Source organism: Lytechinus pictus, chromosome 16 (genome assembly GCF_037042905.1).
Source record: "Lytechinus pictus isolate F3 Inbred chromosome 16, Lp3.0, whole genome shotgun sequence".
Lineage (NCBI taxonomy): Eukaryota > Metazoa > Echinodermata > Echinoidea > Temnopleuroida > Toxopneustidae > Lytechinus > Lytechinus pictus.
This window is the reverse complement of record NC_087260.1, coordinates 900,624-923,093: the sequence shown is the minus strand read 5'-3', so window position 1 is coordinate 923,093 and position 22,470 is coordinate 900,624. Positions and strand designations below refer to the sequence as shown.

Genomic DNA, 22,470 nt, shown 5'->3' with positions numbered 1-22,470 from the left:
AGCCGTTGCCATGGCAACGGACCAATTGGAACTATCTTGGTGATCTTGAATGTTTCTAAATTTCATATGTATTCAATTGCGAGCCTGAAAATTATCATTTTGGTCATCTATATCATGCTTATTCACCATTTTTACATGGTTCACAATCTGAGCTGAGAGTTGAGAGATTTCATACCAGATTTCATTCCAGATTTCCTATGCTTGATAAAGTTCTTATGATAGTCTGTGTATCAACATAATGTAGCGTGTGGACAGTGTTTCGATCCCACCGGAAATTGTGCATCATATCTTTCATGTATGGAAGTCATTTGTGTCTGGGAAATCTCCATGGTTTTTTCAGGATCTAAGTGTTGACTAGTCCAGTCCCATATTGATATTTTCGTGCTGTGTCACTTCGGAAGACTAATTTCTGTCTCTAATTGCTTAAACCGGTGAGTTGGCATTTGCACGGCCCATCCCACTTTTCGATTGTATTATTACGTAATCTCTAACGACATGTCGAAGATATCCACCAGATCGAGGGGCCGTTTGCACTCAGCTGATCCATGTACCCCACCCTCTGCTCCATCGTTGACTGGATCTAAACAAAGTCCAGCGTACCTAGATCGTATTGATGCAGTCGTTCAAAGAGCGGTGGCCGTGGCAATGGAACGCGAGAGACAAAAACTCAATGATGACATGGATAAGCGCGAAAATAAATTGCGTGAAATACTTGATGAGAAGCTCGCTAGTCTACACGTTCTTGAAATATCTATCGATAGTAAATTGAAGCAACTTCGTGATTTTGAAAAATCGGTTTCTGATAACACGACTAACACCAATGCTTTGTCAAATAGGCTTGACCACGTCGAGCAGTACTCCCGTCGCAATAATATCCGTATCCTGGGAGTTAAGTCTACTCCTGATGAAGATACCGATGAGATCGTTCGTAACGTAGCTAAGCAGATTGGTATCGATCTTACACCATGTGACATTGATCGATCCCATCGTCTTCGCCGTCCAACTAGCCATGATGTTCAACCCCAAGGATCATACGCCGGCGTGGCCCGTAACGCCAAGTTAGCACCTCCACCGATCATTGTAAAATTTCACTTCATACAGGCCGAAACGAATGATGATGAAAAATAGAAGAAAATTAAAAGGCTCAGGAACAGTGATGTTGAGGATCTGACGAAGAAAAATTCAAATCTCCTCTTCCAGACGTCAAAACATACAAATGTGAAGGCTTCCTGGACTGTTGACGGACGTGTTTTTGCCTTGGTCAAATCTACAAGCGGACATGAAATGAAAAAACTCATCTCTGGTCTTCCTGACCTAAACTCTATCTGACATTCTTTTTGATATACCATGCATTGGTGTAATGAACATGATATTCCATTGCTTTTTAGCAGTTTCTTGAATGTTTTCCTTTTCCGGTGGAAATTTAATTCTTTTTGCTAATATAGACTGATTAAGTATCTAGTTTAAGTATTATATTTTTTTTGTACTTGTAAATAAACTTTGATTATGCCTGATCGTGAATTGTATCTCCAATTTCTCAATAATTTGCATTCTACTTCAATATCTGATCAATTATCTCCTTTAATTAATGATGAATTTACAAATGGTCCCCTCCAAAACTTTTTCACACCCGATGAATTCAATACATTTACTGCTAGACAAAATCTTGATAACTCATTTTCGTGTATTCATGTAAATTGCAGAAGCATTAAGAAAAATATTCTGCACCTTGAAACCTTTTTAAATATGATCGATTACAAACTTTGTGCAATAGCAACAACAGAAACTTGGATGAAAATTAATGACCCAGTGTATAATATCAATGGCTACGAATTTATTGGTAACTGTCGTAATACCCGTTCTGGAGGCGGGGTAGGCATTTATATACGAGATAATTTAAGTTATTCTCATAGATTCGATCTTGATATAAATACTGCTGAATTGGAATCTGTATTCATTGAAATAAAAACAAAAAAGAAAAATATAATTTTTGGCAGTGTTTATAGACCGCCGAATACATCTTTCCAGAATTTCATTGTCTCTTTTAATACTGTTATTGATACAATTAATAAAGAAAATAAATTTGTGTACCTCGCTGGAGACTTTAATATAAACTTACTCAATGCCAATTCTTGCCCTCAAGTTAGTGATTTTCTTGATGTACTTATGGTTAATTCCTTCTTTCCAGTTATACACTATCCTACTCGTATTACTATGAATTCAGCTACATTAATTGATAATATATTCACTAATAACAATAACATAGAAACTATTAATAGTGGTATTATATTTGCTGATATCAGCGACCACCTTCCAATTTTTTGCATTAATAATACTATAATCGATAATGATGAATACATTCCAATCATAAAACGTGATATGTGTGAAAATAATATTAAAACATTTACAGACAAACTTAAAGACGAATACTGGCAATTTGATAATAGAGATCCTAATGCCACTTATAATTATTTTCTAAACAAATTCAAGTCTATATATGATGTTTGTTTTCCAAAGGTTCAGAAACCCATAAGGCCAAGAAAAGATAAACTGTGGTTTAATGACGATCTACGTAAAATGTGCAAAAAGAAATATCGCTTATATAAAAAATACATGAAATCTCCAACTACTAAAAATCATAATTCTTATAAAATATATAGAAATGAATGTAATAATAAAATCAAAAGAATTCGAAATGAGTATTATCACAACAAATTTTTACAAGTGCAATTTGATATGAAAAAAACATGGAAATTAATTAACAAATCCATGGGAAATTTTTCAAAAAACACCTTCATTGATGAACTGATTGTAGGTGATCGATCATTTAAAGAAAATAATGAAATCGCTAATGAATTCAACAAATATTTTATCAATATTGGTCCTTCTTTAACGCAAAATATTACTTCTGATTTCACATGTAATTTTGTGCAATATTTAGATAGAAATGACCAATCTGCCTTTTTTATGCCCATTACTCCAAAAGAAATAATCAATATTGTTTGTAATCTTAAAAATCGATCAAGTACTGGCTTTGATGATATTGATATTTCTATTGTTAAAAGAGTTATTCATATTATTTGTTTTCCGTTAAGCGATATTTTCAATTGTTCGATGTTGACAGGAATTTTTCCTGATAACTTAAAAATTGCCAAAGTTATACCCTTATTTAAAGGCGGTTCTCATGCAAGTTCTAATAATTATCGACCAATTTCTGTGTTACCTGTATTTTCCAAAATATTTGAAAAGTGTATTTATAATCGATTGTTTAAATTCCTTGTTCAATACAATACTTTATCTAATAGTCAATACGGTTTTCGTCCTGGGTACTCCACATCTTCTGCTTTAGTTGATTTTGTTTGTAAAGTTTGTAAGTCACTAGATAACAAGAAAATACTTATTGGATTATTTCTTGATTTAAGCAAAGCTTTTGATACTTTAGATCATTCAATTCTTTTATATAAATTAAATAATTATGGTATACGAGGTGTTCTTTTAGATCTTTTTAAAAGTTATTTGTCAAATCGTATGCAATATGTCTTAGTTAACAATCACAAGTCTGATTTACAGGTCATTGGATGTGGAGTACCCCAGGGATCCATACTTGGCCCGCTTTTGTTTTTAATTTATATGAATGACATTTGTAATTCATCTCGCATTCTTCAATATATACTATTTGCAGATGACACCAGTGTGTTCTTGAGTGATTATAATATCGCAAATCCGATTCTCAATTTTAATAACGAAATCAACAAAATAAATTCATGGCTGATGTCCAATAGATTGGTTTTAAACACTAATAAAACTCATTACATGATTTTTTCTAACAAGATAATTGATTATAATAATATAGTTGTTTCTATGAATGATAACATTATTAATAGATGTACTTCTTTAAAATTTCTGGGTGTGACTATTGATAGTAGGTTATCATTTAATGAACATATTGATGTCATCTGCATGAAAATTTCGAAAAGTATAGGTATCCTAAACAAGTTAAAGTTTTTTCCAAAAAAGATTCTCAAAATGATTTATAATTCCATTATTTCACCGTATTTTCGATATTGTAACATTGCCTGGAGTTCTTGTACTTCATACTCAATGCAACGTTTATACCGGCTACAAAAAAGAGCAGTGAGAATCATCACACATGCCAATTTTCTTGCCCATACCAAGCCGCTGTTTAGTCAGTTAAATTTGTTGAATGTTTATGATTTCTCTGATTATGAAATTGCAATTTTTATGTATTTATGTTACAAAAGCTATATTCCAAACAATATCTCTGAAATATTTTGTTACAATGCCGATTTTCATTCTTATCATACGCGAGGATCTGCAGACTTCCACATACCCAAAATACGCACCTCTTTAGCAAAGAATTGTATTTTTTACAAAGGACCCGTTATCTGGAACAAGTTACCATATTCTGTTAAATCTAGTCCATCATTAAATGTTTTTAAAAGGAGATATAAAACACAACTTCTCAGTAAATATTCAAATAATGTATGATCAGGTTTTTTTTTTTTTTTTTTTTTTTTCCCTCCCCCTTTTATGTTTAATGTTTATGTCTGGTATTCAGTATTTATTACATCATGTATTTTACAATATCATATATATATATTCAGTTTCCAGATTTTGTAAAGGTGGCAGCGCTAATAAGGCTTTCCCTTTCTAGTTGCCTCCTCATTCATTTATAAATCATGTACTTTATTCAACTGTTTCCCAGATTTTATCATTGTAATATCTGCAATTTTCCCTTGTAATTTATGTAAACTTTGTATGTGCCTTGTATTTGTTTTTATGATGAATGGAATAAATGCTATCAAATCAAAATCAAAATCATTTACAAGGGAATGTATGTTATTTTTGAGAAATTAATCCGTTGCCATGGCAACGGCCGAAAATGGCATTTAAAAATTTACCTCCCATCTTTAAAATAAATCTTACGGCATATACTAATACTTGTGAAAGTTTCATGCTTTAGTCAAATTTTGCACAATTGTTGTGATTTTTGGAGCTTATCCGCTCTACTATAAGCAATTAGAAAACTAATTATTACTAATGTTGAATTTAATTGTACGAATGTGCAAGATTGTAACATCAGAAAGCAAAGGGTAAAAAAAACATAAACTGGAAATTGGTCATTATCATGTCTTCATTGCACATAGCATCTTACATGCATCAAGTATTTTATTTCATAATTCTTGGAACGAGAATACATGAGAGCCCGCCCGCTACGCTTACGTTCAATACATCCGTTGCGCTTACAAACCACACTATGAACTTTGTTTTTTCCGCGTATTTTCACAAAATCTTCGCCATCACGGCAGATCAACGTATCAAACTTAGTTCATTAGTAAAGATCAGTTGCTAGTGAACGAGATTGTATCTTTTCAGGACAAATTTCACTTCGTAATTTTCGAAATGGAGTCTTTTACCACGACTCGACTCACTCCAGGTGTCAGCGGAGTTACAGCGGGCAACAGCCCACAGGTTACCGGCAGCTCCGGAGAGAAGTCCCCGACACCGCCGCCGAGTAAGGCAAAGCCGAGCTCGGTTAAGTCCACTCACGACAAGGTGATTACAAGTCGCAAGGCAAAGCCGAGCGATCATGATACGAGTAAGTTGCCACAAAAAACACCTTCTCAAGAGAAATCTAGTACTATGACCAAGGCTAAGCCGATCGGTGAGAGTAGATCTAAAACTAAAAGTAAAACTAGTTTGAGTAAGGCAAAGCCGAGCTGAAAAGAGGGGGAAAACCCCAGCACTTCTAGCGTAGATTCTAGAATGGACAGGCTTGAAAGCATGTTATCAGTCCTGATGGAGAAGCTCCCTACAGCGGGCCCTGTACAAGCTCATGCTTCTGACCAGGCTGTTTTTAATGCCAACGACAACGTTACTTTGGAGCCCCCGCTAGTTGGGTTCACCCACGACTTGCCTGGTGAGGGCGATGGGAGTGGTTCTCTTACCCCAAATAGTGACATTCTTTTTGACGCAGATGAAGAGGACCTTTGTCATAGACATAGGTCTCCAAACGTTAACTTAGCCAGCTCAGGCAGGGCTCCCTCAACAACTGCCTCTACTTTGGGTGACAAGGGAGAAATTAATCCTGTCCCTTCAACAATCCCCGTAATTGCAGCAAAATTTGCTGCGCCTAGTGCCATAGGCACACCTTTGAATGAAGACATCGCTCGATCAATATCTTATATGATGAGTAACAAGCTGGAAGAAAAATCCATTGAGAAAGCGGCTGAAAAATATCTCTCACCCGCAAACTGTGAAATTCTTGACACCCCAAAAGTGAACACCATCATCTGGGAGAATTTGCGCTCCGCTACTAGAAATAAAGACCTTAGACTTCAGCACATTCAGCGGTCCCTGACTAAGGGCTTATGTGCCTTTGCGCATACTCTTGATCCACTTTCAATGACAGAGGAACAGCAAGATGCTTTAGCCTTGCTGTGTAATGCCAATTATGGCATGAACTTGCTTCGAAAGAATATGATCAAACCAGATCTTAACCCCTTGTACCATCGTCTCTGTCGTCCTACTCAACCTGTCACAAAGCAATTATTCGGTGAAGACCTTGGACGCCAGGTCAAAGACCTCCAAGACCAACGAAAGGCTACGGCTGGGGTTGTGAAAGGCCATTCCAGACAGGATAAGGCACATTCTTACCACCCTTATCGCAGGGAAACTGAGTATGCGAAAAGCATGATGAAACAAGCAGGGTGGTACACTAGCAGAGATCAGAGCAATTCACACCTCGCATCGGGGAAAGCCAACATCAGAACTACAAGAAAGGGAAATACAAGCAAGCTCAGCAAGCTTCCCACACTTACACACCAACAGCACACAAGGACAAAGCACAACGCAAGAAATAGTTGTGGAAGTCCCCACATCAGAGCCAAGCACTCAAGAGGTAAGTGCTTGTAAGGGGAATCCCCCTGAATTATGTACTGTTGGAGGTCGACTGAAGCTTTTTGTCAATAAATGGCGTCAAATTACCTCAGACCCTTTACTGCTCCAAGCCATTCAGGGCTATAAATTGGAGTTTGACCCAGACAAGTTTCCCCCGAGACAGGAAAAACCCATACATATCTACAAGAGGGATAACATGCAGATGGCAATGATTAATGAAGAGTTAGCAAACTTAGAAAGAAAAAATGTAATTGAACGCTGCTCCCATGTAACTGGGGAATTCATTTCAAATGTCTTTACAAGGCCTAAGAAAAATGGAGGAGTACGCTTGATTTTGGATTTATCTCAGCTAAATGAATATGTAGCCTATCACCATTTTAAGATGGACAACCTCGCCACTGCAATCTCTCTCATTTCTCGGGGAAACTTCTTAGCTTCAGTCGACCTCCGTGAAGCTTACTATACAGTTCCCATCCATACAGACTCTAGAAAGTATCTTAGATTTGTTTGGCAAGGTCAACTTTGGCAGTACAAAGCTTTACCAAATGGACTTACATGTAGCTCTGCCCCCCGACTTTTTACCAAGCTCCTTAAACCAGTGTTTGCCTCTCTTAGACAGTCAAAGCACAAAGTTGTCGGGTATTTGGATGACACCCTAATTATTGGGAAGAATGAAGAAGCAACAAACAAGTCTGTGTTGGCCACAACGACACTATTAAGTTCTCTTGGATTTACAATTCACCTCAAAGTCTGTTCTCGAGCCCACTCAAGTAGTGGAGTTTTTGGGGTTTCAACTCAGTACAATTACAATGACAGTCTCATTGCCTGACAACAAAGGTAAAGACTTAAAGGAGGCATGCATTAGGTTGTATGAGAAAAAGAGTCCAACTATACGAGAAGTTGCTAAGTTAATTGGGAAAATAGTAGCTGCATTCCCAGCTTCACAATATGGCCTCCTCTATTACAGGGCACTCGAGAAAGATAAAATAGCAGCCTTAAGGTGTAATAAAGGGCATTTTGATAGAGTCATGTCACTCTCGACAGAAGCTAAGAAGGATCTGGAATGGTGGGCCACAAATGCTACATCAACGATATGCAAAATGCATCATGGGAAATTTACAATGGAACTACGTACAGATGCTAGTGGGGAAGGCTGGGGTGCTACAGACCTCACCTCCCAAACAGGGGGTAGATGGAATGCCCATGAATTGGTTAGGGCTAAAAAGAATGAAATCAACTTTCTAGAGACATAAGCAGCAGGGTTTGGTCTGAAAGCTTATTGCTCCCATTTGAGAAATGCACATGTTTTGATCAGGCTAGACAACATGACTGCAGCTTCTTACCTCAACAAGATGGGGGGTATTAAATCAAATTCATGCAATGAAATGGCAAAACAAATATGGAATTGGTGTAGAGACCGAAACATTTGGATTACAGCTGCCTACTTGCCGGGTACTCAAAATGTTGAAGCTGGACGTATGTCCCGCACATTCAATGACAACATTGAATGGGCTCTTCATGATATGGCTTTTAAGGAAATACTTAATAAATATGGCCCACCAGAGGTAGATTTATTTGCAACGAGACTCAATACTCAATTACCTAAATATGTCTCGTGGAAACCTGACCCAAATGCATGGGCAGTTGACGCATTTACATTGGACTGGGGGAAACTTGATTTCTATGCTTTCCCTCCCTTCAATCTTATTGCTAAATGTCTACAGAAGATTAAAGTAGATGGTGCACAAGGGTTACTAGTAGTACCAAATTGGCCTACACAGGCTTGGTTCCCTTCCCTGGAAGAAATGATGCTAGAAGAGCCTTTGTTTTTACCATGGAGTAATGTGCTGCTCACTCAGCCAGTGTCTGGCAGACCCCACCCTCTTACTAATCTTGATCTTCTTTGTTGCAGGCTTGGAGGGCACACTGTGACCTACAAGGATTAACAAAGCAAACTACAGACATCATTGGTGCATCTTGGAGAGAATCAACAAAGAAGCAGTACAACATTTACATAAACAAGTGGAAAAAATTCTGTCAAGAACATAATCTTCCATGGATGCACGCCAGAGCTAGGGATATTTTAGAATTTTTCAGTGACTTATTCTAACGACAAAATGCAGGGTATAGTGCTATCAACACAGCGAGAAGTGCTCTGGCATCAGTCATGGTTTTAGCAGATAGCAGTTATACTGTGGGATCACATCCTCTCATAAGCAAGTACATGAAGGGTGTTTTTCAGCTAAGAACTCCAATGCCACGCTATGCAAACGTTTGGGATATTAGTGTGGTACTAAATTATCTCCGACAGCAGGCACCGAATGACATACTCTCATTATGTGACTTAGCTAAAAAACTGAGTATTTTGCTTGCAATTACCTCGGCGCAAAGGGTGCAGACACTAAGCCACCTGAACATGGACAAGATGTGCTTAAAGGCAGATTCTGTGGTGTTCCATGTTGACAATCTTCTGAAGCAGAGCAAACCTGGTAAAATTGGATTAGTTGTGAACATAGCAGCTTTTCCACAGGATGAAAAGGTTTGCCCTGTTCGCTGCATTGAGCAGTATATAAACGCTACAAAAAAAAAAAGGAACTCCGAAAGACAACTCTTTATCTCATATCAGAGACCACACAAGAGGGCAACCTCACAAACGATTTCGAGGTGGATTAAGATGGTAATGACGTCAGCTGGTGTGAATACGGACCAGTACAAAGCCCATTCTACGAGGGCAGCATCCACTTCTCTCGCCAGGAAAATGCATTTTTCCATGGAAGACATTCTCAAACATGTAGGTTGGGCAAATGAGAAAACTTTTCAGACTTTTTATAACAAACCAGTGGAGGATCAAAATGGTTCCTACACGCAAGCAGTGTTACACCAAGGGAAATAAGTTTCTGCAATTTGCAGATTAGTTAATTTCCTGGAAGTATGACGCATGTGACTACTGGGCTTTGAAATCTCATGTATTCTCGTTCCGAGAATTATGAAATAAAATAGGAGGATTAAACGAGAACTTACTGTTTGAAGTTTGATCCTTATTTTATGAGTAATTGGAGGTTAGAGAATACATGCCCTCCTCTCCCTCCCTTACTCAGGATCTTTTAGGTCTGTTTTCGTAAGCCTTATTTTATTTTCGTTCTCACCAGTAGTTACAGTCGCTTTGAAGATTGAACATAAGCGTAGCGGGCGGGCTCTCATGTATTCTCTAACCTCCAATTACTCATAAAATAAGGATCAAACTTCAAACGGTAAGTTCTCGTTTAATCCTCCTATTAGTAGACATAAAGTAAATGATAGAATTCATTGTTGTAATTATGCAGCACAATGTAGCTTGAACTGTGAACATTCGTGCTGTGAATGGGGAAAGTGAAATTTCATCAAAATTAATAATCAACTGGGGGTAAACCAAAGAAGTTAAGTTTTGCATGGATTATTATGATTAATAGTATACAATAAAACAAAACATAACAGGCACTTTATGACCTCATGAAATTATGAAAGATGTCTCGCAACAAAATCATTAATAAAATTAGACATATTAATATGTATATACATATGCTTTATTACAAATCGTAACTTTAGAATTGTGCATCTATCAGTCTTTTATCAATATTTAAATATAGGTCATTATATCTCAATTAACTTTATTTTCTTTCACTTCTAATTGAAAAAAAAAATAACCCTTTGTGAAATATCAATCATCTTCAGAAGGGACCTGGCCTATAATGATTAAGAAGTGGCTAGAGGTAGCAAAAGAAAAACAAATGGAACATCTCTAGCATTCTCACCTGCATTACGCAATTCAATATAGCAGTACTTTGAAATCAATTACAATGTGTCGGGTTTGAAGCTGCATCCAACATCGGCTTTGAAGCTGCCTTCATGCCTGCAATTTGGGTGGTGATACATATGCACCCTCTAGAGATCATTATCCTCCTGATACACATGGTCTGATACCTGCAATTGTTTGTTTTTATTAGCTAGCTTTATGCTGTCTATTCACATGAATGAAACCAGTCACCTGACTTTTCATATGAATTCTTATTAAAAAATCGGTTATTTAGCCGTAACGATTGTTCTCTATTTCTAGTTCAATTGACAAGTCAGCCCACATCCACTTGGGGGTGATACACATAACCACAGCCAGAGGTTGACTAAAAAAACATCATTCATAGGAATGAAACACTGGGGCATTAACCCTAAATTACCTTTGACCTTGATCATGTGATCTAAGACTTGTGCAAGACGATCAGTGATACTTGATTACTTCTCCCCGTTTTAGGAACTAGATCAATAGGCCCGAATTCACAAAGGTGGATTGGAAAGGCTGCGGTTGAGTTCATGGTTTATGCAGATTTCCCATATAAATTATACTTATTTTACCGCGTATATTAAAAAAATGTCCAATGCTGATGTGTGCTTTTGTCACAGTGCGCCAAATTGACGCCTGTTGCCGTGGTTATCCACGCTATTTTATTCATGAGTCCACTGTTTTGAATTAATGAGTCCACTGTTTTGAATTAATGAGTCCACTTTTCAATCAGTTGATAAAATAGCGTATCTAACCATGGTAACATGCGTCAAATTGGCGCACTGTGACAAAAGCATGCATCAGCATTTGACATTTTTTATACACACGCCGGATACGCGCTAAATTAAGCATAATTTTATACAGGAAATCTGCATAAACCATGGATTCAACCGTGGGTTTTCAAAACCACCTTTGTGAATTTGAGCCATAAACTTTCAAAAGTTATGATGCCATTTGAATGATTATTCAATAATTATTAAATACCCCTAACATAGTGAAAAATTTATTAACCGTAAATGAAATATGACCTTAACATGTGACCCGAAACTCATAGATCAGTGATACTTGATTACTCTCAAGTTCAAGTTTCATGTACGAAATCCATATACTTTTCTTAAAGTTTTGTTGACATTTCAAATACTTAACCTTGGGTTAAGATTTTGATGTATATTCCCTCAACATGGTCTAAGTTCATTGACTCTAAATGACCTTTGGCCTTGGTCATGTCACCTAAAACTTGGGAAAGATGTCCAGTAATACTTGATTAAACTTATGTCCAAGATTCATGAACTTGACCTATATGATTTCAAAGTCATGATAACATTTCAAAAACTTAACCTTGGTTATCAATGATTTTTAAACTACTACGGGTATATGATGACATTTCAAAAACTTGACCTCGGTTAAGATTTCATCGTCGCTGGGGCCTACAGGTGCAGTGTATAGTCTCACTTAGACTGAAAACTCCTCTGTTTCTGACGATTTTTGAAAAATTTCTGTATTTTTCAGTCCTCCTCCTACACAGACAGAAGACTCCCATGGGACTCATAGTCATAATGTTGGAAATTTGCCCAATGCTTAACTACAGCGACTATAGGGAAAAGGGTTAGCTACCTCACCCTCTTTGATTTCTAATGAGTGAAATATAGTGCAAGAATGTAAATAAACTCCTTTTTACTCCATACTTGGACCTCTCCTATTCCTAGTGTATGTAAATGATATTTCCCATGTTTCTCAAAATCTACAATATGTCTTGTTTGCCGACGACACAACCCTACTTTATGCTGATGAAAACCTGGACAACATCTCCTTTCAGTTTAACACCGAATTCCCTAAATTACTTAATTGGCTTGTTCTAATAAATTATCGCTTAATATCAGTAAGACCAATTATATTATACTTCATAGCAAAAACAAAATTGTTGATAACTAACTAATACTACCTTAGAAAAGAAGTCAACAGTGAAATTCTTGGGTATTTTACTTGACCAATGTCTTACATGGAACCCCCAGTTTGAAAACCTTGAACTTAATGTATCACATACACTTGGCATTATGTCTAAGCTTAAATACTACCTTCCCTCTAAGGCAATGATTTTATTATATAATTCTTTTTATCCTGTCTTCATTGTCTTATGGTGTCATTGTCAGGGGAAATTGTTACTCCAAACATACATGTTTAGATATGTTGTTCAAATTACAAAAGAGAGCTGTAAGATTGTGTACAGGATCTCACTATCTAGCCCACACCGACCCAATCTTTAAAGAGCTCGTACTATTAAAAGTTGCTGATATAAATATTCAGACTGCACTTTTTATGTTTAGATTGAAGAATAAGATATTGCCTTCCCAATTTGCTTCAATGTTTACACGTAATTGTCAAATTCATTCATATAACACAAGAAGCTTGGAAAATTACCATTGAATAAATCCCCGTACTATGTTAACATCTAAATCAATAAGACACAGGGGTCCCGATGTATGGCACTCACTTCCCAGTGAGATCAAACAATCTTTATTCTTATCGACATTATAAAGGAAATTAAAAAATCAATTCTAGCTTAATATTAGTCGGAAGAAATGCAACTTTTGATTACATGTACACTGTATGTAAGGGGGGGGGGGGGTAGTTAAGGATTTCTCTTGGGCAAGTTACATTACAATTGTGCTTTCTTTGTATATTATGTTATGTACATGCATATGTATTCCGCAATCGTATTCTGGAACTGGGATAACCTCTTTCAAGCTCCTTGCAGCTTTTTGGTTTTTCCCATATTTCTCTTACAACATAAGTTTTATAATTTTAAATTCATATACCTATTCACTATATTATTGATTCAATTAATATGTTTTTATTGTTTGAATGTATATATTTTGTATTGTTTTTATCATAAGAAATAAAATCTATCAATCAATCAATATTCATTTACATTTTGGCGATAGCTCGCAATGGCATCTGCTGCTTGCTTATTTGCATATTTTATTATTGATTAAATCTGACCTGCCGAAATAGCTCCTTAGTCACTCGTGAACAAATCAGAACAAGCGCTATGTTTTTTTTTTTTAATTCTATAAACACGAGTTATCTTATCTGAAACTATAACGTCTCGCCTTTGGATGCTGATTTTCGTTACATACGGTAAATTATATTTTTATCTTCATATCTCATACACGGCTTTTGTTTGAGGATATATTATAAACCTAGTTTACCTCTGGACACTGCGATGCATATGGGAGTCTTCGGTCTATTGCGGGAGGGATGCTGTGAAGCAAGATGAAGTCTCAGTGAATCTAATCCCTGACCGAAATGGACAGAGTTTTCAGTCTAAGTCTCGCTGTGCTATGCAGGCGAGAAAAACAAACCTTACATTTTGTTTTTAAACATTAATGTCAAGATCAAAAGAGTGCCCTCTCCTCTGTTCCTGAATTGTTAAACATGTCACCAAAGTATATGTTGCAGATATTTAATTTTCAAAAATTTGATTTAAATATCTTCTATTAGAAAATCATAATAAAATTCCCTTCTAATACCTCTGCTGATGTTCCTGAAACAAATAAAAGAACATGCTATGCAATGTATTTTGATTGTATGAGAAGACCCATGCAGACTTTCCAAATGCACCAAGCAGCAAGAGTTCCATGAGTTTAATATATAATATATGGAATGTATGTTTTATACCTCTTGGTTCCCTGTCTGGTATCCAAATAAGAGTTATTCCAAGGAAATCTCGGAGATTGTTCAGTAATGTGTAGGTCACCGTAAAACTACATAATAATGTAATAAAAAAATAGCATATAGGCATGAGTGTGATAGTACGAGATTTTGCATGAGGTGAAAGAGATTTCAACAAGGCATAGCCTCATATCATTTGACCTTCTGACCCCATCATTCTCAACGGCTCACATGCGGTATTAAATATGGATCATATGTACTACATGTATGTACATGCATGCACATAACTGATGAAGAAATAAAGAAATGAGAGCAAGTTGAACAAAAACTTACACATTTTTTTGATGGACCAAAGGACAAACAGTCCAACAGACTAACGGACCAGTGGACAAACAGAAAAAGTGATCACTAGGGTCTCTGCCAAACCTTGTTCATGCGAGACAAAATATGCTCTGTAGATCGGTGGCCCATGCATAACAAATAATAATTACCCTTCTCAAAATAACAATATAGGATCCACCTTGCTAGGTTCTCAAGGCGCTCCTATATTACACCGGCTAAGCTAGTTTACCAATTCCAAATCATGATTTTGCCTCTGAAAAATTAAGCATAAACAGCACTCCCAGCACGTTTGCGATTGACGTTCTGAAAGATTGCTTGAAAAGACTGATTTATCTTCGCAATGGACGCATAAACACACCCTAAGCTAAATGTTCCAAGAACCCTTTTAAAAGAAAAAAAATATCAAACAGGGGGTACTCGATATGTTTGATTTGAATATTAAAGTGTTTGCAGAGAATCAGCAGTTAAGACAAGGTGGTTCACGAAAACCATGTACCTGATTTTGTGATCACTGAAATATGCAATATGATCTCTTGACCTTTGGCATCATCCTCAAGAAAAAACGTGTGGTATTACCTAATGATTATATGTAGCAAGTATAAACACAATTGATAAGAAATTAGATCATCTAGGGGTAAAAAACTTGACCTGTTGACCCCTACATGTAGATGACTTTTGACCCATCATCCTCAACACACCATATATGGTATTACCCAAGGATCCTTTGAACCAAGTGTGATCAGAATTAATACAGAAATAAAGAAATGAGAGCAAGTTGAATAAAAATTCCAAAAGGGTGGACATGAAATCATATCTTTTGAACCTTTGACCCCATCATCCTCATGAAAACACTTGTGGTATTAACTAAGGATAATTTGTTCCAAGTGTAAACATAATTGAAGCAGAAATAAATCAATGAGAGCAAGCTGAACAAAAACTTAACCTTTTACCCATTATCCCCCCAACACACATGTGGTATTTCCCCGGGGGGGGCCACTTACATTGACGAGTGGATACCATGCGCGACCCAAAAAACACGTAAAAAGGATGTCTTTTTCAAGATAGGGCACGTTACGTACGTAACGTGATAAGGGTGTCAAAAACACAAAAATAATGAAAAAGGGTATCTATTTCGCTAGGAAAGCTACGTGTTTAGGGTCAAATTTGCGGGGATAATAAAACAAAATTAAAATGTTGTATAAAGGATGTCCTTTTTGCCCAAACACTACGTGTTTAGAGTCCCAATTTGCGCGAGGTGAGGAAGGTGGGGCCGTACTAAACCAAATGGTGTGTAAATTAGGTAAAACCGACGACCGACGGACCCGTGGCACAACAATAAAATATTGCTGTATACTTGTTTAGGGGTTCATTTCAGGGAATACTTGCCAAGAGTATAGTTTTGTTTCCAATACTTGTTAAGGGTAGGGTTTCAGACGCCAATACTTGTTAAGGGGTGCATTTTCAGAACATGGAAAATACGTGTTTAGGGTGCTTTTCGAGACCCTGTGGTCGCGCATGGTATCCACTCGTCAATGGAAGTGGCCCCCCCCGGGGTATTTCCCAAGGATCCTTCGAACTAAATGTGATTAGAATTAATGAATAAATAAAGAAATGAGAGCAAGTTGAACAAAAACTCCAAACAAGGCATATGTGATGTTGTCTTGCCCACTTGTGAATATAACCAGAAATTTTGCATCATAAGAGAGTCAAGCATGTAAACTTTAGAGTTGACCTCAAAATGACCTTTGACCTTACCATATGACCTCCGACTGCAGCATAACATGCAGGTCTCCTACGTATATATACAAGCCAAGTTTGGGTGAAAAGTGATATACGGTTGCAGAGTTATGCATCATAATGTTTGTGACGAATGGACGGACAACATTTCGATCCCTTATTCTACCCTTCACCTCTGATGGGCGAGACATAGCATGACCTCATATCATTTGACCTTTGGCCCCATCATTTTCATGGACTTACATGTGGTACTACCCAAGGATCACATGTACCCAGTATGAACATAATTGATGCAGAAATAAAGAAATGAGAGTAATGCTGTTTTCACACTGAAGGCGAAGTTGAGTTACTCCGGAATAACTCCGGATTGAGGTGATGTACGTTTGTACTGCTGACCGACATTACACCCCCTTTTAAGGACGTTCCACAGTTATGTTTGCGCGCATTATGATCTGCGCATATTTTACACTCTGCGCGCTGACGTCACAATGGATGAACTTGTGATTTAATCAGCTGTAGGTAATGTGAGCTGATTTTTCTCCTTATCTACATTAACTGCAGATCTGATGTGTTATTTTATGAAGCTAATAAACTGGAATTATTCCGTGGACCATTTTTTAAAAATTCCTCTACAATTTCAAAATAGTTTCTCTGTAGTGCTGCAAAGTATGATGAATATGACCCTCGAGTATGAATAAATGGAAAAGTGGTTCGGAATTTTTCCTCACATAGATACTGCTTTTGGCGCGTTTTTGGGTGTTTTAAGAAGCAAATTTGCTCTAATAAGAGTGCTGATAGTTTGAAACAAGCACATGAACCCATATTTTCTAATGTTTGCACCTCTTAGGTATACCTTCTTGTACAACTTTGCAAAGTTTGGTGAAAATGACATGGGTTACTTTGCTATTGAAATTGACATTTTTGAGGTTGAGTATCTTTCCCGCAATTTCTAAGAACTGAGAGTGTTGTTAGACTTAAATGAGCAAACAATTGACAGCAATCGATAGATTATCCATCTTACGGATACAATTATTAATCATATTGCAAAATTTGATGAAATTTTCATGGATTTTGACTGATTAATAGGGCTTTAATATCAATGTTGTGATCTCGTGATGTCTAAAAATGCCAAATTCTTTTGGATGCGCAATTCTTAAGAACATCATCCATTTTGGGTTAACTTTTAAGCTCTATAGCAAAAAATCAAGCACATGGACCCATGTTAATTTTTGCATATTTGGAATATTCAGGTGCTAAAGTATCTATGTGCAAAGTATGATGAAAACGACATGGATTTTCAATGTTTGGGAGCAAGACTACGGAACCACTTGCATTTTAGACGGTATTAACAGACTTTTGCTTGTTTTCTGTGCATTTTGGGCTGTTTCAAGCCAACGCGCAATACCTTGGACACTGATAGTTTGAAAACGAGCACATGGACCCCAAATTTGTAATGTCTTAACTTCTTTAGAATATATTTCTCTACAAATCTAGAGAGTATGATGAAAATGACATGGATTTTGAATGTTTGGGAGCAGGACTAAGGAACCATTCGTATTTTAGACATTTTGGACGGTATTAGACTTTTGCCCATTTTAGGCGCATTATAGACTGTTTAAAGCCAACTCGCAACACTTTGGACACTGATTAATTTGAAAATGAGCACATGGACCCCATAATTTAAACATCTTAACTTCTTCAGAATATATTCCTCTACAAATATCGAAAATATGACGAAAATGACATGGATTTTGAATGTTTGGGAGCAGGACTAAGGAACTATTGGTATTTCAGACATTTTTGGACGGTATAATCAGACTTTTAATACGGTTTTCGGCGCATTTTGGGCTGTTTCAAGCCAACTCGCAACAGTTTAGTCACTGATAGCTTAAAAACGAGCACATGGACCCCATGTTTTTAATATTTTAACGTCATCAGAATATATTCCTCTGTAAATCTAAAGACTATGATGAAATTTACATGGATTTTGAATATTTGGGAGCAAAACTACGGAACCATTCGCATTTTAGACGGCTTTATTAGACTTTTGCAAGTTTTCGGCGCATTTTAAGGCCCGGTCACATATAGGCGACGCACGAGGGGCGCATGGCCCACGTGTTGCATTTTTGCAGTTTTGGTCAATGCGTTGTTACTCGCTAGATCTGCGCCATTGTTCGTTAAGCGTTCGACGAGCGCGTTTTACCAACGTTATGTATTCGACGCTCTTCGCTTGTGCGTCGTAATTTTTTGAGCATGCTCAAAAATATGCGCAGAGCTCGACGCATGACTCTATACGCCATGAAGTCGCCAAACATTCGCAAAGCGCGCTAGACCAACGCTAGACGTACGCTGAGCCTACGTTGAGTATCCGTCGCAAGTTCGGCGGCTGATTTCGAACGAACAACTGGCGCACACATAACGTGCTTTCCAACGAACACGCAACGAATATGAACGAGCTGAACGAGTGCTGAACGAGTGTTGAACGTGTCTCTAACGCACACAACGTTTATCTAGCGTGTTCCTAACATATACCTGGCGTGTGCCTAGCGTGTAGTCATAGGGCATATACAGTAAGTGGATCCGGCACCAACTCCTCATCACTTCTCCTCCAGCCCTCGAAAGAACCACCTCGGAAGATGGATGATCCTGACACTCAATTGAAATATAAAATTGCAATTCTCCAACATCAGCATAACCTAATGGCACTGACTATTCACCAACTACAAGTCTCCAGAAGGAGAAAGGAAAAAAAGTCAACGAAGATACTGGGTCTGACCCTGGATCGAAAGGAGAAGACAGTTTGGCTTGTAATAATAATAATAATAATAATAATAATAATAATATGCAACATTTATATAGCGCTTAATACAAACGATCGGATGATCGGGCGCTCGAGCATTAAAGGAATTCCTTCCTACCGGGTACCCATGTATGATCAACTTCTTGTAAAACTCCGTAACAAAGACCAGGCAGCCTTCAAAAATTGTATGCGAATGCCACCAGAGATGTTCGACGAACTGCTACCAAGAGGTGGCCCGAGTATCACCAAACAGAATGCAACCTACAGAGATGCCCTCGATCCTGGCCTGAAGCTTGCTCTCACCCTTCGACATCTTGAGTCTGGGACCAAGTATCGCTCAATGTCCTATGGATGGAGAATCCCTCACAATACTATACCCCTGCTCATCCCAGAAGTGTGCCAGGCCATCATCGAAGAGTACAAGGGTGAGATGATGAAGTGTCCCACCACTCCCGATGAGTGGCGTGCCATATCTGACCAGTTCATTGAGAAGTGGAACTTCCCCCATACCTGTGGTGCACTCGATGGAAAGCATGTCAGCTGCAATTGTCCTCCAAACAGCATGAACAGTGGTTCTCTTTAATATAACTACAAAGGATTCTACTCCGTTGTCCTCATGGCGCTCGTGGATGCTGATTATCGCTTCATCTGGGTAGACATTGGTGGTATGGGATCGGCATCAGACGCTCGGATCTACAATGCTTCTGAGCTGAGATAATCTGTTGAAGATGGCAGTTTAGGCCTCCCGGATCCCGATCCTCTTCCCAACGACAACCAGGATGTACCATACTTTTTCGTCGGCTACAATGCATTCGCTCTACGTCCTAATAATTATGAAGCCGTACAGTCTTTGAGGTATGACGCAGTCGCAGCGCATTTTCAATTATCGGCTTTCCCGAGCCAGAAGGGTTGTCGAAAATGCCTTCGGCATTCTGTCTAGCAGGTTTCAAGTTCTCCTGACCACGATGCAGCAGCAGCCAGCTACCGTCAAGCTCATTGTCACGGCATGCATCATCCTCCACAACTAGATGAGGACAAGGTACCCAGGTGTGCAGAACCAGCAGCTTGACCGTGCCGAGAACCTTGGTCATGACTAGGTCCCAGGAGCATGGAGATCAGGCCTTAACATGCAAGACACCATCTCTGTCGCTGGCAGCAATACCTCCAGCAGGGAAGGAAAAAAGCAGAGGAATCTTATCAAGCACTGGGTCAACTCCAAAGCCGGTGCCGTTCCATGGCAGGACAGAATGATATAGACAACATTTATGTGAACAGTTCGGGCAGCTATAATTATACAGAGATTGTGATTGGATGATGGTTGATTAATGCTTTGTACTATTTCATTCCATTCTTTATATACTGTTTATTTGACAAGCATTCACTTGCAAACATACATAATTATACACACGCACACACACACACACACACACACCCTCTCGCTAACAACGCAAATACATTTGAACACAAATCCACACACACTTTTCTCCTACATGTGTCTATTCTTAGCTTTTTTCATATTTCCCTTTCTTTACTTTTTGACTCTTATTTGTAAAGTATTAAAAATATTATGTCTAGTGATAAAATTCAAATCTGCCGGCAACTTTTTTTTCAAAAAATAACTTGTGTTTTCCCTGCCTGATAAATTGACACTGATTTAAACATAAAATACTGATTTAAACATGAAATATTTTCAAACTATTTTTCTTTGGTAGTGTAAGTAACATAATATATTTTCTTAATAACATAGTATTATTTCTACAAATGTATACATTGGTTTATATTTTTTTTAAATGGAAGTTTTCGGTCGCGGGCTGCGCGTTGAACGCGCAGTGCATGCGCTAGCCCAGCGCTAGCCATTCGTTCAACACGCTCGCAATACGTGATGCATTCGTTGGGAGGTTTTGTATATGCGCTCTGTGTACGGTCAATATGCGCCCAGTATACGCGCAGCGCGTTAGCAATATGTTATGTATTCGATGCAAGTTCGCTAGCCTTTCAGAAATTCTGACAGGAGTTGAGCGCACAACGACGCACTGGTCCTATTTTCCAATTTTAAATGCGTGGGTCGTGCGTCGGGCTATATGTGACCGGGCCTTTAGGTGGATTTCGATATTTTCAAGCCAACTCGCAACATTTTGGACACTGATAGTTTAAAATCGAGCACATGGACCCCATATTTTTAATATATTAATGTCTTTAGAATATTTTCCTCTACAAATCTAGAGAGTATGATGAAAATGACATGGATTTTGAATGTTTTGGAGCGAAATATGTAACCATTTGCATTTTAGAGGGTATTAAGAGACTTTTGCATGTTTTCAGCACTTTTTAGGCGATTTTCAAGCCAACTCGCAACAGTTTAGACACTGATAGTTTAAAAGCGAGCACATGGACCCCATATTTTTAATATTTCAATGTCTTCAGAATATATTCTTCTACAAATCTGGATAGTATGATGAAAATGACATGGATTTTGAATGTTTGGGGGCAAAACTACGGAACCATTCGCTTTTTAGACAGCATTATTAGACTTTTGCACATTTTGGGCGCATTTGGGCGATTTTCATGCCACCTCGCATCACTTTGAACACTCATAGTTCAAAAACGAGCACATGGACCCCATATTTTTAACTTCCCTACACCTTCGATATGCATTCCTCTACAGTTTAGCTGAATTTGATGAAAATGACATGGATTTTGAAAAAAGTGCAGCTTACAAAATACTTTTTTAATTTTTGTGTAGATTCACGTCTTTGAAGATTTGTTTTTTCCGAGTTTTTGCACCATTCTTGCCAAATGAGGGCGCTGCTGACTCCAAATAGATATAGTTCTACCAATAAAAAACTTTCTCTTTCTTTTGTATACACTTTGTTATATATCTTGAAAATTTGATGAAGTTTGATGCGGTATCTACTGAGTAAAGATGATTTACACTCATTTGGTGAATTCGTGAGGTCTAAGAGAGGCATAATTCTCTTGATTGCGCAAGATTGCATAGCATTCAAATACGAAGACTTTGAAGACCCGTAGAAAAAAAATAAGCAGATGAACCTATGTTATTTTTTGCATTTTCGTAATGCATAGATACCAAAGTAACTCTCTGCAAAATTTGGTGAAAATGACATGGACTGCATTTTAACTGTGGAACGTCCTTAAATTGGCAAGCTTCACAGCGGTGTACAGT

At 37.7% G+C, this 22,470-nt stretch overlaps 1 protein-coding gene across 1 annotated transcript; it reads left to right on the top strand.

Annotated features, from left to right (window-relative positions):
* Positions 1-19,479: 19,479 nt before the first annotated feature.
* LOC135157073 (uncharacterized) lies at positions 19,480-20,004 on the top strand. Its single transcript, XM_064111557.1, has 2 exons — positions 19,480-19,711; positions 19,883-20,004. The coding sequence occupies exons 1-2, from the start codon at positions 19,480-19,482 to the stop codon at positions 20,002-20,004; spliced, it is 354 nt and encodes a 117-aa protein (XP_063967627.1).
* The last annotated feature ends 2,466 nt before the right edge of the window (positions 20,005-22,470 follow it).